This window comes from Vidua chalybeata, chromosome 15, assembly GCF_026979565.1.
Source record: "Vidua chalybeata isolate OUT-0048 chromosome 15, bVidCha1 merged haplotype, whole genome shotgun sequence".
NCBI lineage: Eukaryota > Metazoa > Chordata > Aves > Passeriformes > Viduidae > Vidua > Vidua chalybeata.
The window spans coordinates 12153734-12170831 of record NC_071544.1 but is presented as its reverse complement, the minus strand read 5'-3'; the positions used below and the strand labels follow the sequence as shown (position 1 = coordinate 12170831).

Sequence of the window (17098 nt, the reverse complement as noted above, 5' to 3'; positions counted from 1 at the left end):
GGCAGGTGTTGAGCCATGATTACCGGCCAAATAAAGCCCTATTCTGTTGGCACAGCAATGTGATAAGAGCTGTTATCAGAAGGCCTGTGTTAACGAGGAGCCCTTGGCTGCGTCAGCAATGGCTGGCTGTAACATCCTCATCAATGGCTCCTCAGCCTCTCTGGTCACAAGGCTCTTGCTAATTCTTCCACATCAAGGAGGTCAAAGTTAGGTCAACTACACTGTTTCAGCTGGCAGTTTGGCAGTTGCCTTGGCATATCTGCAGTATTCCAAGAAATCTCATGTGACATTCATTTGAAGTATTTTCTGTCCTTTCCTCCCCATCTGCCAACGTAGGTGCCTTATACATCAATGGGAGCCTGGACTTTGAAGCGAGTCACGAGTATTACCTGTCCATTGAGGGCACGAGGAAGGGCTCAGCCTCCCTCAGCGATGTGACCATGGTGGTGATCAACATAACTGACATTAATGACCATGCACCGGAGTTCATCCAAGATCCCTACTTCACTGACATTCGGGAGGATGCTGCCATTGGAGAAATCATCCTCACGGTATGACTGAACCAGGCCAGCTGTCTTTACCTCTTCTTTATTGTGCTATGCAATATTCACTCCTCTTGGGCACTTTTCTTTTCCTTGGACACAGCGACCTCAGTGGGCTTGTGAAGTTCAGCATCTAAGATTAAAGCATGACTGTAAAAAAGGATGATTGGCAGAATTCCTGAAACTCCACAGACATGGAGAACACTTTGCCTTATAAGACAGCTTTAAGTGAAAATTAAGTGTGGGCTCAGGTGCTTTGAGAACATCCCAAGAAGAAAAAAATGCCTGAAAAAGGACAATGGCCTTGTGACCTGGGAAAGGCAGCGGCTCCTCTGGGCAGAATAGCAGAGTCCAAGGTGATATGGAGTTCCCTGTCCAGCCTGTTACCATCACAGGGGTGGTAAAGTCCGGAAAGGGACTAGGAGAAAGTTGAGGAAATTATGTTGTCTTGAAAAAACTATGGGACGACACTTATTTGAACTACCCTCCTTTCCCCCTCCTCATTTGAAGCAAGCTCAAACCAATACCCTTAAATGACAAAGTGGTCCCACTTCTCCATGGCACGTCCTTTTTGATCCAAGGGTCCTAGCGGAGTTTTTTTGTTTTTCTCCAAACAGGTGTCAGCTGATGACTTGGATGGATCCATGAATAATCAGATCACATATTCCATCGTGGAAGGGAACCCGCTGGGACACTTTGCCATTCAACCCAAAAATGGGCAGATCAGCATTGCCAAGCATCTGGACAGGGAGGAGGTGAGCTCAGGAAAATGAGAATGGGCAGGCTGAAACAGATGTGTCCCAAAAGACTGAGGGAGGGCAGCTTACTCAGCTACCGCCTGTTTTCTGAATTATTTACTCATAATATTGTAGGTAGAAGACAAGGCATTAATTTGTTTTCTAGACTCACAGATACTGCAGTAGGAGGGCTGGGCTTTAGGAAAAGCAGTATAGAATCTTAGAATGGTTTGGATTGGAAGGGACTTTGAGGATCATCTAGTTCCAACCCCTTCCATGGGCCAGGACACCTTCCTCAGCTCTGAGTTTTGGTCTGCCCCACTGGTACTTCAGGCTGGCTGGATGAGAGTTAGCCCCAACAAATATTGGGAATGTTGGTTGTGGAAAGCAACATGGTTGGCTTCTGCTTCTCTGCATTAGAGCATTAGAGAAAATAGGTGTGGGGAGGAGAAAGGTCACCTGGACAATCTCTCATTCAGAAACAGCAGCAGCTTGTCTCAGCCTTCCAGAATTAGAAGCCTTTGGACAACACTCTGAGCCACATGGTAGAATTCTTGGGATATCCTGCACAGGGACAGGAGCTGGTCCTGACTGGTCCCTTCCAGCTCAGCTTATTCTGTGATTCTATGATTCTTAAACCACTGTTGACAGGTGTTTGCCCAGCTTAGTTTCATCCATCTTTGCTAAGTTGGTTCTCTTCTCTGCAACTGTAATGAGGCTGATTTAGTTTAGCAATGAGCTTTGAGTGAGATTTATGGATGGAGAGCCTTAGCCAAAGGCAAAGCTGTTGTGGCTGTGGTGCATAACTACATGTGGCCTTGGGCATTTCATCAAGCTGCAGCAGAATAAAATTTCAATGTGAAAAAGCCACCATTCTGCCATTTCTCCAAGTAATCCTGCACTACAAATCCCCCAGACCCCCAGTTATGCGCTGACAGTTCGAGCCACGGACAACGGCCACCCTGCTCAGTTCAGTGATGTCCCTGTGCACATCCACGTGTCTGATGTCAATGACAATCCTCCTCGCTTCTTCCAGCTCAACTACAGTGTGGTGGTGCAGGTAAGCCAGGAGACAGTTTGCTCTCCCAATCCCTCTCTTTGCACTAAGGAACTCACTCCTAGGCTGCTGTTGGAGCAAAGTGGGGAGACAGTGATGAATCACGTTGCTGCTTTGTGCTCTCTGTCTTCTAGGGCAGGGGTGGGATTTGTTTTCCTGTTCCTGATCCAGCAGCTCCTGGGGCATTGTAGGTTCCCCTGGGACATTTCTCTTTGCTTACCTTCCTCCAATAGCATTTTTCCCCATTTCAGGAGAATGCTCCCGTGGGGACAAGTGTCCTGGAGCTGATTATGAGCGACAGAGACTCTCCAGAAAATGGACCACCATACTCGTTCCAGATCACCCAGGGCAATGATGGGAAAGCCTTCGAAGTCACCCAAAATGGTCTGCTGGTGACATCATCTGTCCTGAACAGAAGAATAAAAGAACAATACCTATTGCAAGTCCAGGTAGAGACTGTGTTACTGTCCTGGTGTCTGAATTCCCCAGCTAGCTTAAGTAGCAATAAAATGTGATTACCATGGCTCAGCTGAATGAAAACATCTCTGGCTTTGAAGAAATCCAATCCAGGCACAAATTTTGCAGCTTGGAGCCAGCTCCAGAGCTCAATTCTCCACACAGTCTGCCCACAAGAAGCAGGGGGCCAGCTTCTGTGTTGATAAAATCAGATAATATGATCATGAACAATACTCTGTCAGCAGTTTCCTTAGACAGATGCTTTCCCCATAATCATTCTAGTGAATTCCAATTTAAAGTGAGACCTGGATCTGGTCCTACAAGCTTTCTCTAATTATCCTTGTCATTTAAGAAGTGGTTTCAGTTCCTCTTCAAAAAGGATTTCTATTGTTGCAGAATGAATTCATTATTTTTCAATGTTATCAGTAGGGATAGTCCATTACAAACAAAAGGATAATAACATGTAAAGTGCATACTTCTTCAGTAATGGCAGTTGCTATAAAAGCTGGGTACTATTATATTACAAACCTCAACCTCTAACTGCTTAGCATTATGGAAAAATTTATCCCATAATCTGATTATTCGCATTTTTCTGTTTGAGGTTCCTTGACTCAGTGCTAGACAGACATTGTCAGAGGTGGGACAGGGGCTTAAACAGCCTGGAAGGTGAGCGAATGTGTTGATGTGCGTAACTGCTTTACATCTCTCTACACTCAGTTATGCATGGAACCACAAAGACTGGCAACATCACAAAAAATTATTAACCCTCAGGAATTCAGAGCCACGCAGAGGTGCCTCAGCTGCTGCTGAATGCACAGGGAAGTGCGTGTGACCCCACCCCTGTCAGAAGGCCTCAATCAGTCTCCATGCTGGAAGGGATGCTGCCCTTTCCCTAGGGCCTTCTCCAGGCAGAGCTCCAATGCTGCCAATTTTTCCCATTCCTTCTTCACTCCCAACCTGCTGTCTGAGAGCTTCCACTCACTGCTCCCTGAAAGGCACTCTCCAGTCAGGTGAGGTGACGGTAAGTCAGCGTGTGGCTGTAACAGATCCTTCCCTTTTCCTTGCCAGGTCTCCGACAGCGGCATCCCTCCCCTCTCCTCATCTGCATTTATAAATATCCAAGTGACTGAGCAGAGCCAATACGCCCCCTCGGCCCTTCCCCTGGAAATATTCATCACCACCAACGAGGAAGCCTTCCGAGGCGGCGTTCTGGGCAAGATCCACGCCACGGACCGGGACCCCCACGACACGCTGGTGTACACTTTGGTGGCACAGGTGCCCAAGGAGGGGCTCTTCTCTGTCGGGGCTGCAGATGGGAAGATCATTGCTGGGGACAAGCTCCCCCACGGCCACTACCTTCTGAACGTGACAGTCAGTGACGGAACGTTCACAGCCACCACGAGCGTCAGCGTCCATGTGTGGTGCTTCACGCAGGAGGCCTTGGACAAGGCAGTGGTGCTGCACTTCCGACACCTCTCCCCCGAGGAGTTTGTGGGGGACCACTGGCGCAACCTGCAGAGATTTCTGGGGAACATCCTTGTCACCCGGCGCCAGAACATCCACATGGCCAGCCTGCAGCCCGCAGCTGCCTCTGATGGAGTGGATCTGCTCCTGGCCGTTGGAGAGCCACACGGCTCCTTGTACGAGCCGCGGGTGCTGGCCAACAAGCTCACTGGGTCAGCTGGGGAGATGGACCAGCTGGTCGGGCTCCGGATGAAGAAAGCGATCCATGTGCCCTGTCACGGGTCAGACTGTGCCCACCGTGTCTGCAAGGAGACAATCCAGCTGGATCCAGGCATGATGTCCACGTACAGCACTGCCCGGCTCAGCGTCCTCACCCCACGGCACAGCTTGGAGCAGATCTGCTCGTGCAATGGTGAGCAATCCTTCCTGGCAGTGTCTGACCCTATAAACCTGGACACGTTGTCTTCTCCTTCAGTACACTATAGAGCACCTGGATTTTCCATGGAATTAGGTTGCCCAGTGACCAACAGTTCTGTTCACAACTTCAAAGACTTCAGAGTCTGAAAGTTTCATATAGTCTGTTTTTTAAAATGAATCTCCTGTAGCATTTAATAACAGCAACATTTGTCTCTCTGACTGGGAGAAGTCACTCATACTTAGCAGGAAGTGAAGGTCAGTGATCAAAAATTTTTATCTGTGATCTCATGTGTTGATCCTGGACCTGGCAAAGCACAGAATAACTGATAAATTTAAGGAAAGTCAAATAAAGTATATTTGTTATACTGGCTGTAGGATACTTCAAGAAATAATTGGAGGGAGCAGGGATCAGTAACACTAGGGCAGGAATGTAAGGGGATACCAGAGAATAATATAAAAATTTACTAAGGATGGAGAAATTCAAGGGTGTTGTAGACCACACTGAGGGCACCTTGAAGGACAGAAATAGTCAGGCTGATATTTCAGGGTTGCTCCACAGCTGAGTACATAGAAGAAATACTGGGAGCTCCTGGTGGGACTGTGGGAGATGCAGTGGAGGCATCCATGGCTTGCTGTGGCTGGGACTGCTCCTGGAAAAGTTGTGGCATCAGGCTAGGAAAAGAGGCAAGGCTTGATACAGTCCATAGCCTCAAAGTGCCACAAAGATGAGACCTTTCTCTCATTCTCCTTTCAGGAACAGCTGTGAGGTTTGGAGGCCACAGCTACATTTGGTACCAGCACTCCCAGGCCGGCTCCTGGCACATGCACTTCCGCCTCAAGACCCACCAGCATCACGCAGTCGTGTTCCACGCCAACGGGACCGACCACGCCACTCTGGAGGTGGGTGTGGCAGTGCAGGGGGATTTCTCTCCACAGCTACAAAAACTTTACTCTCTCAGGGAAGGGAATCACAGAAAGAATATGCAAAAATATGTACCCTTAGTAATTTGTGAAAGACAAGACTTGGGAAGACCAAATGAGAGCCAGGCACAGTTTGGCAGTTGCTGCAACCATAACGGGAAGTCATCCTCTATACATGTAAACACATGTGTTGGTCTCTGGTGTGACTTCTGGTGAAGTGATAAGACATTCATAGCAGGTCTACATCACCTTCATTCTTGTTTCTTCATTCCTCTCTTGCATCTCACCTCTCAGGACAAAGAATTTGTCAGGTGGAATTGTCCACAAACCAGTTTGTTTCTGCTTTAGCAAGGGGCAAACTTTCTCCCATAGCTCAAATTAAAGGCCCTTTACAATAATAGACAGAAAAGACAGAACAGGAATCCTAAATTATATTTTTCACACATGCACCCCTCTTTTCAACCACTTTCTTCAGATGGTTTAACTATTTTAGACACCTGCAGAGACAGGAATATTTCATTCTGATCACTCTCCTCCCTTCGACTGAACACTGAACTTACCAAAGCATTCAAAGATCATCTCCCTCTTCCACTTTGGCAACAGAAGGAAAGCAGCAGTTGACTAAAGAATAGCGTTTTTATATATTCCTCATCAATTGAATTCAGACTAACTGGAGACTTAAGATCACAGGACATGCTTACCAGCTTACAGAGATTTGTCCTTGAGACTGATCACATTGAGATCTACACACTACAACCTACCTGGAAGTGTTCATCCTGTCCTTGGATTTCCCCACCCCTTCTCGTGGTTTCACAACCCCATCTACCTGTTGTTCCATCTTTCTACAGTTACAAAAGACCCACACAGACAGGGAGTTACACATCAGTCAACCCCCACACACATGCCTTTTGCACACATTTCAAGCTCCTGCTGCCACAGCCATCACTCCTGAAGAGCAGGAGCAGAGAAATATCATCCATGTGTCATGTACCCATCTCTGAGAGTGACTTCAGCCTGAACTGTAAAGGGCCAGTGAGAAAAACTTCTCCTGAAAGGTCTCAAGCTTTCTACCTCATCTCTGGGAAGGAGAGTCACCAAAGAGCTCATCAGAAGAAATCCAGCACTTTAGGTGGTGCTCAGGAAGGACAAGATGGCAAGAAACTCCACTGATCCAGGCCAGCACAGGGAGTCAAGGGAGAAAAGGCTCATTATTGGTAGAGCTCAGTGAGCCCATGATCTCCTGTGCCCAAGCTTGTCTCCACAATCTTTTCAATAGGAAACATTCATAAAGCCTCCTCCATAAAAGTCCCTGTGAATCGCTTATTTCACAACTCACTTTATTAGCAATATCTTAAGGATAAAAAGGTTTCTAAACCACCTGGCCTGATAAAAAAGAAGGAATCCCTCAAGATTTTAAACTTTGTAGACTGAGGTACTCCAGATACGAGCCAAAGCCTTGAAAGGACCATAAGTGATGGTTTGTAGATTTGATGAAGAGGATGAGCTCTCCCAAGAGTGTGCATATCATCACTATTCCAGTCTCTAAGCTCTCCTGATGTTCAGAAATAGGTTGCAGGAAGAGGATGGCAGACCAGGCAAGCTGGGAAAGGCTTGGCAGTGTGTCAGTTCTTGCTCCAGGGAATTGAGTTCTCATCTGTCTCCCAGCCCCAGAAATTGATAAGCCAAATCTACAGACCCATCTGAAGAGAAATCATGTTCCTGCAGATGAAGTGAAGTGACAGAGTTCTCTGGTGTGCTTGCCAATTGTGCAAAGGGATTTACACACGTGTTTCCCTCAGGCCCTTCCATGCTATATGCCAGCTGCTTCTTGTTCTTTCTTCCTTCAGCATTTGCTCTCTCCTCCCACTGGTATTTATTTATACCATGGGCTTCTCTAAGAGTTAACTGTTGTCCTGCTCTGCTCCAGAGTAGCCCCTTCATATTGTGTGTGGGTTTCTCTAGAGTCAGTGTAGCCCATAATCATTCCTGCTTTTCTAACCCCTTCTAAGAATCAAACCCTCCTTGCTGTCTCTAATATCCCCCATGGACATCTCTCCTGCCTGGGATGAATTGCTTGATGTTACATAGCAGGCTCTGCAGGTTTCCCACCAGCCCTTCATTCCATCTCTTTTCTCCTTTTCCATAGGCTCTTGGCTTCTGTGAGAGAGGTGTTTTATCAACAAAGCACTGGGGAGATAAATGTGAAAAGGGGTTTAACCCTGATTTCTCTATGAAATAACACAGCTAACTTTTCCTTTCTCCGTCCTATATGACTTTTAAAGATGAATCTTGGGCCAGAAATAGGAATTTCTGATGTCCCAGTTTACTGCAGAGGATGTTGGTGTGGTTCACTTTTAGCAGCTCAATACCTTGCCTCTCTCCAGTCTGGTGGAGATCAAGGATTGGATTGCAGCACGTATCAGTAACTTTGGCCTGGTTTTCCAGCATGGGTACAACAGTAATTCCTTTCTCTGCCTCCCAAGTCCTCCTTTTTCCTCCAGAGAAAGCTGCCAGTGCTTCTCCTCAATAAGATTCTTTCACCACCCTCACCCCTGCCAAAGGGGCAACTGCTCCAGCACCTTCCCCACCACTAATGAGACAGTGAGAACAGAAGAAAAGCCACTTGGCCCAGAACAAGAGTCCATCTGTGACTGGCGATGCATTTATGGATAGTCTGAATGCCTCAGGCTCAGGAAGGTGGGAGAAAGGGCAAGCAGCTGCAGCAGTAGCTGTATGATCCCATGGCTCTGTTAAGTGCAAAGATGGGTTTCCCTCCTTGCATGCTGGTCACAGGCTGCCGGGAAGGACCACGGGTGAAATTGTGCCAGAGAGATGAAGGTGTTCTGCAAAATAAAGGAGTTGTAGTCACTTAATTGATCCAGGCATAGCTTAAAAAAAGGTGAAAGGGGCTGCATTTGGTACTTCCTGGAATCAGAAAATTGGGAGTAATCTCAGCTGTCAATGTGAAGGCCGGGAGAGAGGGGAACAAGCAGCAGGAGAAATGTTGAAACCCTTCATAAACAGCAGCCACCCGTGTCACAGCTACCTGTGACTTTTGTGTTTTACAGATGGTTAATGGAGTGCCTCAGCTTGGCTACAGCTGCCAGGGGAGCTCCTCTGGGAACCTCTCCTCCTCACGGTTTGTGAGCGACGGCGAGTGGCACTCGGTGTTCCTGGAGGTGAAGAACACTTCCGTCCGCCTGCTCATCGACGGCCTGGGCAACGCCTCTCTCCAGCTGCCAGGGACCTGTAGCACCTCCCAGGGCAGACGAGACCTGATTTTTGGGGGCCTCCGGCAGTTGCTGCAGTCCCAGAGAGTCACACGGGGGTTCAGGGGCTGCCTGGACGTGGTTGCAATCAATGGCAGAGAAGTGGTTCTCCTTCCAGGGAAAGGGCAATCAAAGGAAGTCTTGGAGGAGGTGGGGATAAGGCAGTGCTGCTCCCCCACCGGTGCCTGCAGCAGCAACCCTTGCCTCAACAACGGGATGTGCTCCGAAACTCACGGAGGAGGTATGTGAACATCCCACACAGAGCTGGAGGAGAGCAGTAAGCAGTGAGGGAGGGAAAGATGCAACAACTTTATTTATCCCTGTGGAGGGGCTACTCCAGAGGGGCAGCAGAGATCCTCTATCCCAGGAGACCTCAAGAGACTCAGTGCAGCAGCAGTAGAGGGTGTGAGATCATCATCCTGGCTCTCACCTGTGGACCATGGGCCCAGAGGGCAGGAAGGTGTTTCTAAGGAGTGTGCATGACATGGGAGAGCAGAGTGTTGCCAAAAACTCAAATGCATATAGAGATTCCACCCACCCCTCTGCATCCTTTTTGCTTAAGGAGCTGTTAACAAAGCTGGAGTCAGGCAAGAAGGGATCATGTGGTGATGGTATCTGGGCAGAAACAAGCCAAGATCTTCGTCTCTTCCCACTGCAGTGAGCGGCTCCCCAGGGCTATGCAAAGGGATATGGGAAAACTGTAAGCTCAAATCCAGGAGTCCCAGGCTGTCGTGGAGTGCGCACACCCCAAAGAGGTTTGAGGTTTGCCCTAGGCAGTGTCCCTGCTGCCCTGCTCCTGCCATCAGAGGGGCCCCTTGCAGTGAGCTGTGTCACAGGGACAGGGGCTGTGAGCAGAGGAGCTGCTCCCAGTGATGTCCACCCGTGTGTCCCTGCCCTACAACTCAGTGTAGCTGCCAGCACAGCAGGGCTGCACCCCGTAACTCCCTGTCTATGAGATGGGTACTGCCTGTGCCTCGGCCCCTCCGAGGGGCAGTGGGCTGCTTCCCACGCTGCTGCGTGGGGCAGAAGCTGCTCCTGCAGCTCTTTGGGGCCCTTGCCAAAGCACACCCTGCCCGGCGAGCAAGTGAGGACAGAGGAGGCACCACCTTCTCCTGCCCTGCCCGCTGCCTCTGGGAACAAGATTCCCAGCCCTGTCGACTCAGCAGCTGCCTGGTTCAGGCGAACTTGTTTGACACCAGGTGTAAATGTACAGAACAGTTAGCCTGGCTGGCACCCACACCTCAGCCTTCAGACCCTCTGCACAGAAAACCTCTCTGCCTGGGCTGGAAGGGCCTCAAAGCCCACGAGGGGAAAACATATCTCTGCTCTAAGTCAAGGCATCCGCTGTTTTCATTTGCAGAGAGAATACAGTGGGAGGGGAAGGTGAAAAATCACTCCCTCAGCAATAACCTAATTATCATCCAGCACCCTTCCCAAAATTTCCTTCCAGGACGAACAATTTCTCCTGCAAATGGCCCAGCTGACCAGGAAAGAGCCTGTGGGACATGGCCCCAGGCAGGACACTGCTGCAAGGAAGGGATAGCCCAAGGGATGTTTATTTGTGAGGTTACCCTGGTTCCCTGAGTGCCATGGGCTCCGTCCTGGGGACCCCGGGCAGGCAGCAGGAGTTCATGCAGAGCTGTGCCCGGGGATCTCAGGTGTGGGATCACAGCACAGGCAGGGACTCGCCTGTGGGAGCGAGCCCGGGGAACCACGTGGCCGTGTGAGAACACAGCTGTGGGGAGAGGACCCGGGCCAGCCCAGCACCACCCCGACCACAGCGCTCAGGACCACAAACACAAGTGAGCCCCACATCCAGGACATGTGTTTGGGCACACACAGCCCTGTGGGCAATGTCCAGCACCTGCTGCACCAGTGTCAGCACATCCTTCTGGTACAGCCGCTGACACACATGTGGGAACAGGCCCAGGTTGTTTGCCCCGTGCTCTAAAGCAGGGTTGTTCAATTTGTGGATGAGTAGAAAGACTTTTCAAGTCTGCTGCAAGGTGGAAACTCTGAATTTCCTGCACAGCAGCACCAGCCAGGTGACGAGGAGGAGCTCAGCACAGCCAGGGACATTCCCATGCTTAGGGCTATGCTAAACAGCAGCCAAAATCACAAAGAGCAGGAGCCCCCTCTGAGTCCATGGCTGTGCTGGGTTTCTCTTTCTCTGTGAGCAGACGTCTCCTGTAAGCAGGAGAAACTTGGCATGTTGAGACAGGCACTTCATACCACGAGAACTCGCAGGACCAAAGACTCCTGAGAACAACAAATTACAGGGGATTGCACTGAACAGAGTCAGAAACTGTGAATCAGCCAGCCAAGTTCCCCTTCCTTTATCCCAGATTTGTCCCTCAGCTTCTCCATAGCAATAAAGCTATGCCCTGACTGCATCTCTGATCTGTGTCAGGAGAGGACCGGCTTGACTTGTTGCTCAGTCAGCCCCCTCGTGCCACTGTGTTGCCCCAGGGTTCCACCCAGCCTCCAGCAGCCACACCAGGTCCTGTAATGAACCCACCAGGCTTCCAGGGATTGCCTGGGTGTCCCATAGCACCTGCTGCAGCAAATTCCTGTGCCTGGGTAGCTGTGCAAGCCCCCTGTGGGGGCCGTCAGCACCAGGCACTGCTCCTCCCTGTTCTTGCCCATTTTTCCACATGGATATGTTCACTCTCACCCCCTCCAGGTTACACCTGCATCTGCCCCGGGCTGTTCTCTGGCGAGCACTGTGAGCTTGGGGACAGTCCCTGTGAGTCCAAGCCCTGCCTGCATGGGGGAACCTGCACCCTCTCGGCCACCGGCTACTCCTGCCACTGCCCTGACTGGTACCTGGGTGAAAGGTAAGGCCTGGGGGGGCTTTGGGACAGGTGACATCCCATGATGGGCTGAACACATGAGCCTTGCACGTTTCTGGAGCTCACCGGATCCACGCACTCCGGGATTAATTGCAAACTGCAGGCACCTGAGCATTGCAGCCAGGAGGTGTTGGAGGGCAGAGCTGAGCTGAACGGGACACAAATAACTCTGCCACCGTGTGGCCATTGCCCCTCTGAGCAGGAGGGAAGACAGAAACATCTCCTCTGCTTACAGATGCTTTGGTGCCTGGAGGTGCTGTGGGGCAGTGCAAAGTCTCTCCTTGCTGGGAGAGTCTCTCCCCACACACTGCTGCTCCCTGTGAGGCAACTCAGGAGCTGAGTTCAGCACTAATGGGAACACCTTGGCTGTGGTGGGGGCCTGGCAGCAGGGTACAGGCAGACACTGCCCTGGGTGGCAGGAGGGTGCCCTGAGGCTGGGGGAACCTGCCTGGCAGAGCTGTGAGGTGCCCCCTGCTTCAGTAGCCTGAACACCCACCCTGCAAGGTGCTAAAGGGATTGCTTCTATCTGGGACCAGCTCTGCAGGGTTCATGCAGAAGAAATCTCTGTCTCAGCTCGCAGCTGTGATTCATCCAATTCAAATCCCAGCTCAAGAGAGTGGGCATTACCACCCCAGCCCAGCAGCCCCTCCAAGACCCCCACTTTGTCTCCAGCCCAGCCTGGTCAGAGATTCCCAGCGCAGGCTCAAACAGCGTCACACCCAGTTCATCCTTCTGCCTTGCCCATTTAGCCAGGATGGACACTGGTCCCGTGGATCAAAGCAAAGGCAGAAATTATCTGTTCAGCTCTTGGAATAAGAGCCTGTAGCTGAGCATTAGGTGGCAGTGTAATACCTGACATCAGCCAGAGGCTGTGGCTGCGTGTTGCACATACCAGCTCACACATCCTAAATCACTGACTGCAACAAGAGCAGTGCCAACCTCACAGAGTTTGTTCAGTAATGAGAACAAAAAAAGGGAAGGAAAGCCACTAAAGCACTGCATATTCCCCCCAGCATGGGGAGGTCATTGCTGTTGGAAGGAAAGGTCCTCTGTACTGCTAGCAAATGTTTAGATTGTGTGTGGGGTGGAGCAGGACAGAGAATAAGAAATTCCATCGCAGTTCTGCAAATGCTCCATAAAATGTCAAAAAGCCTCTCCAGCAAGGGTATCCATTCACCATGTCACAGGATAGTCTTTTCCCAAATGTTTGCTGCAACCTGCAGACATCCACAGACCATCCAGAGGCTCCACAGAGCTTGGAGGACATGGGAGGCTTCATAAGAGGTTAACACACCTCACACTGACCTAATTTAACAGGATGGGAGCATCTCTCTATGCAGTGTTAGCCCTAGGATTCCAAACACTCCTCTGAGGCAGAAAGCCCTCCATTTTAATTTGGGTGTACGGCTGAAAAATAGGGCCACCCTGTAAAACATGGTCTCTCGAAAAGCATCATTTTATACTCAAGGATCCTCTGCCAGGATAAGCAGGTAGCAAAATATAGCAAGGGAGGGAGAGCAGACCAGGATAGAACATCCTTGGGTGGTGTAAGCCAGAGCCTGACCAGGATGAGGCAGTTCTGGTGCATCCCAGACTGACAGGGGTTGTCTCCATCCCTTTCTCCCCACAGGTGTGAGAAGCTGGCAGAGGAGTGCCAAGACAACCCGTGCCGCAACGCCGGGCGCTGCGTCAGCAGCCAGGGCTCCGTGCACTGCATCTGCCCATCGGATTACCAGGGGGACTACTGCACCCAGCCCATCATCACCCCCGCCATCGTGCCCACGCAGTGGGCGCTGGGCCCCGAGGAGATCGCGGAGATCGCGGCCGGCGTGCTGGGGGCGGCCATCCTGGCCGCGGCCTTCGTGCTCGTCCGCAAGCGCTGCCGCCACCGCGCCAAGGCGCACAAGCCGGTGGCCCGCGAGGACCCCGACCTGCTCTCCAAGAGCGAGTTCTCCAAGAGCGTGGGCGTGGGCACCCAGCCCGTGCCCCCCATCGAGCTCAACATCCTCAGCGACACGCCGCACAACAACCTGGACCGGGCCACGCCGGAGCAGCGCAAAGCCACCGGCACCCCTGAATTCGTCACCTTCAACTCGGCCAACGCCCCGAAGCACCGGGGCACCATCGTGTGCAGCGTGGCCCCCAACCTGCCCCCCGTTGCACCCCCGTCCAACTCTGACAATGAGTCCTTCATCAAGTGCACCTGGGCCAGGGAGGAGATGGGTCAGTAGCCACAGCTTGTTCTTGCACTTACACATCCCTCTTTCCCTTGAGAAGTGGATCTGAGGTTTGCAAACATGAGGGACAAATGGTTGTTGGCTAAAGCAAAGCAAAGTAGGGGCAAATGCTTCCCCAGCCCTGCTATAGGGCCTTCACTGGCTCTTTCCTCCTGGTTCACCACTACATCCCAGTTTTCTGCTTTAACCTGCTTGGTTTTGTACGCAATCAGCAGGGAAACCATTAATGCACAGCAGGCTGTGATCCTGGGTCAAAAAAGCTTGTAAAAGAGAAAATTTGGGAAAAAAAATTAAGATCCTAAAACTCAGTAGGAATTTTAGTGAAGGCATTTGCATCAGTGCTCCTGGGCAGAGGGATCACATTTTCAGGGAAACACCTTGAATGGCTCTGGACAACAAGGTTACCCCATGCAGGAGTTCCTCACAAGAGTAACTGCAGGGAAAGGGAGAGATCCAGGGCATCACTGCCCCAGTCCCTTCCATAACATGAGTTTCTTGCATCCAAACATAATGATGAAGTGTGTCTTTTGGGTGCTGGAGTAGTTGATATCTGTAGGCTGGAGGGGACACTGCCTCAGCACAGCTAGGGGTGATCTCAGGTCCCCACAATTCCCAAATTAGCAGCTACACCTCCCCTATCCCTACATCTCCTCTCCTTCCCAATCTGCCACATCTCCTACAGGCTCAGAGCCTACAGAGGGAATTGGCAGGAGGGCAAGAGAGAGGCAACAACCGCTAGAGCTGTGGCTAACACGACTTTTCGTTTGTTACAGTCTACCCAGCAGAAACAACCTACTGGCCCCCGCGGTACCTGTCATCAGATGTCCAGGAGTATTCCCACTACGAGATCATTCAAGGCCCCCCTGCCTCCTCCTCTCACCCTCCTCTCCCGCCGCCGCCCCCTCCCCCAGCAGACACGGAGCCGGTCGCTCTCTACGGAGGCTTCCCCTTCCCGCTGGACCAGAGCAACAAGCGAGCCCCCATCCCACCCCGCTACAGCAACCAGAACCTGGAGGACTTCCTGCCGCTGGGCCCCGTGGACACGGGAGCATCCCAGTGCCAGAACGAGTACACGGCCATCAGCTACTACCCAGCGCAGCTGGTGCAGGGCGAGGGGGTCCCGTACCAGCCCGAGCCGGGCTACAAGAGGGTCAGCATGCGCCTGAGCGTGGCCCAGCCGTCCTACGCCGACTGCGAGCTGGGCCACCAGCCCAGCATCCGAGCCCAGCCCCTGGCACCGCCCAACTACGAGGGCTCCGACATGGTGGAGAGTGACTACGGGAGCTGCGAGGAGGTGATGTTCTAGCGGGGCTTGCTCGTGGGGTGAGGAGAGAAGCACATGTACACGCAGAACAGAGTGCAGGGGGCTGGCACACGCTGCTGAAGGGAGGCTTGTGTGCGTCCCCCCCTGCATGGCTGGGTTGTAATTTTGGCTGGATCTTTCCCCTCGCTGCCCTCCACGGTGCTCCTGCTGCAAAAGGAGGGGAAATGCTCCAGCCACTGCTGGGACATGGAGGATGCTCCTGGGATGCCAATGACTAAGCTGCTTCCTCACCAAGGGGACTGCCTCCAACACCATGTAGGACCACAGCATGCTACCTCCTCCTACCCCAGGCTTCCTGGCCACAGGGAGGATGAGCAGGAGGAGGAGGAAGGCAAGCACTGCAGGTATGGCAGCAGTCATGGTGGAGAAAGGTGTGAAAGGATTAGCAATGCACAGCCTGGCAATGCCCCATGTGGGGTACAGAGGCTTCCTGCTCCCAGCTCTGCCTCCAAGGGCTTGCATCAAGCCAACAGTTTGTTCGTGGAATGGATCAGCTGGTGCAAACTCTCTTCGTGTCTGCTCCCTGACACTGGGAGAGAGAAGAGGGAATGCAGCTGGTCCCACCAGCACGTCCCTGACTGGCAAACAGAAGCCCAAGGGAAAAAAAAAAAAAAAAAAAAAAAAAAAAAAAAAAAAAAAAGAAAAAAAAGAGTCAATTTCTGTAGAAAACCCAAGCAACAAGGTTTGTTACAGCAGGAACCGCCCACAGACTCAAAGCAGGCTGCCCAGTTGGGCTGTGTGCACACGAGTAAGGGGCACCCTGCCCCGAGGATTGTGTGCACAGCTTGTCCCCGTGGCTGTCACAGTCCCACACTGAATGCAGCTGTACACCCCGTGCTGTATCCCAGAAAGACTGGCCAGCACTGCCTGGAATCTCTGACCAGAGAGGGGCACTGAAGCTGCTGAGCATGGGTTTGCCTGTTTGTCCTTGTGCTTGGACATGTATTGTTTATTCGTGAGAGGTTTTCTTCGGTTGGTTGTTTGATGTAACTTTTTTTGTTGTTGAATTTTTGGAAAGTATTAAAAGAGTTTGGATTTTTTTACTATTATGATTTTATTCAGTATCTCAGGGATTCTCTTGTAAATAAATAGGACATCCTTGCCTAGCTTCAGCCAAGGGAATAACAGCTTAGTTTGGGCACCAAAAGCTTTCAGAGAAGTACCAAGACAGCAAGTTAACCACTTTTTTGAGGATCCTGTAAGTGCCAGAGGGATGAGGCAGATAGACCCACAGTACCCTGTCTTACTTTGGGAAACCATGAGCCTCCCGTATCTCTTAGCTCAGGAGTAATGGGGTTGAAAGGACCCAAACTGAAGCCTTTGATTTGCATCCCCAACAAACACCACTTGTTTTACCTCTCAAAGCTGTCATGCACTTCCACAAAACTTTTTCACCAGCTCTGCCCATCAGAAAGCAGTCCCTGCCTGGATTAGGCCTATTTTATCTAGTTGATTTTATTCTGCTTGGTAAATCCCTCTGAACATCATCCTAAAATAGTGCATTTCTGTTCTTTGAGGACATTCAATTTTGAGGTGTCTCAGCAACAGGCACCACTTTTGCCCATAAGGAAAACACAAATTGTTCTTCCTAGCAGCAGAAGCAGCACAAATAATAGTGATATTTTCCTTCAGACTTTTTAAAGTCCCCAGGGTTGCTTTGGCCAGTGGTCACAACACAGGGAAGGGCAAAGACAACTTGAGATGAAGCTCCTCTAACACCTGGGAAGGAGCAGCCTCAGTAAAGGCTTTTCATGGGATAGGGACAGCCCTGCAATGCTCAACCCTAAGAAAGGATGGCTGTGGATCCCACCATGGTGATGCT

The 17098-nt window shown here is 51.1% G+C and overlaps 1 protein-coding gene across 1 annotated transcript in view; it reads left to right on the top strand.

The window, feature by feature from the left end:
• The window catches only part of FAT2 (FAT atypical cadherin 2), a 56080-nt gene extending 39761 nt beyond the window's left edge, over positions 1-16319 (top strand). The window contains exons 15-24 of the mRNA XM_053956768.1: positions 337-551; positions 1160-1297; positions 2196-2339; positions 2588-2785; positions 3861-4668; positions 5428-5573; positions 8663-9104; positions 11547-11700; positions 13346-13938; positions 14726-16319. Coding sequence (XP_053812743.1) covers positions 337-551; positions 1160-1297; positions 2196-2339; positions 2588-2785; positions 3861-4668; positions 5428-5573; positions 8663-9104; positions 11547-11700; positions 13346-13938; positions 14726-15258 — 3371 coding nt within the window. The 3' untranslated portion in view covers positions 15259-16319. The remainder of the gene's footprint in view (positions 1-336; positions 552-1159; positions 1298-2195; positions 2340-2587; positions 2786-3860; positions 4669-5427; positions 5574-8662; positions 9105-11546; positions 11701-13345; positions 13939-14725) is intronic.
• Positions 16320-17098: the final 779 nt, after the last annotated feature.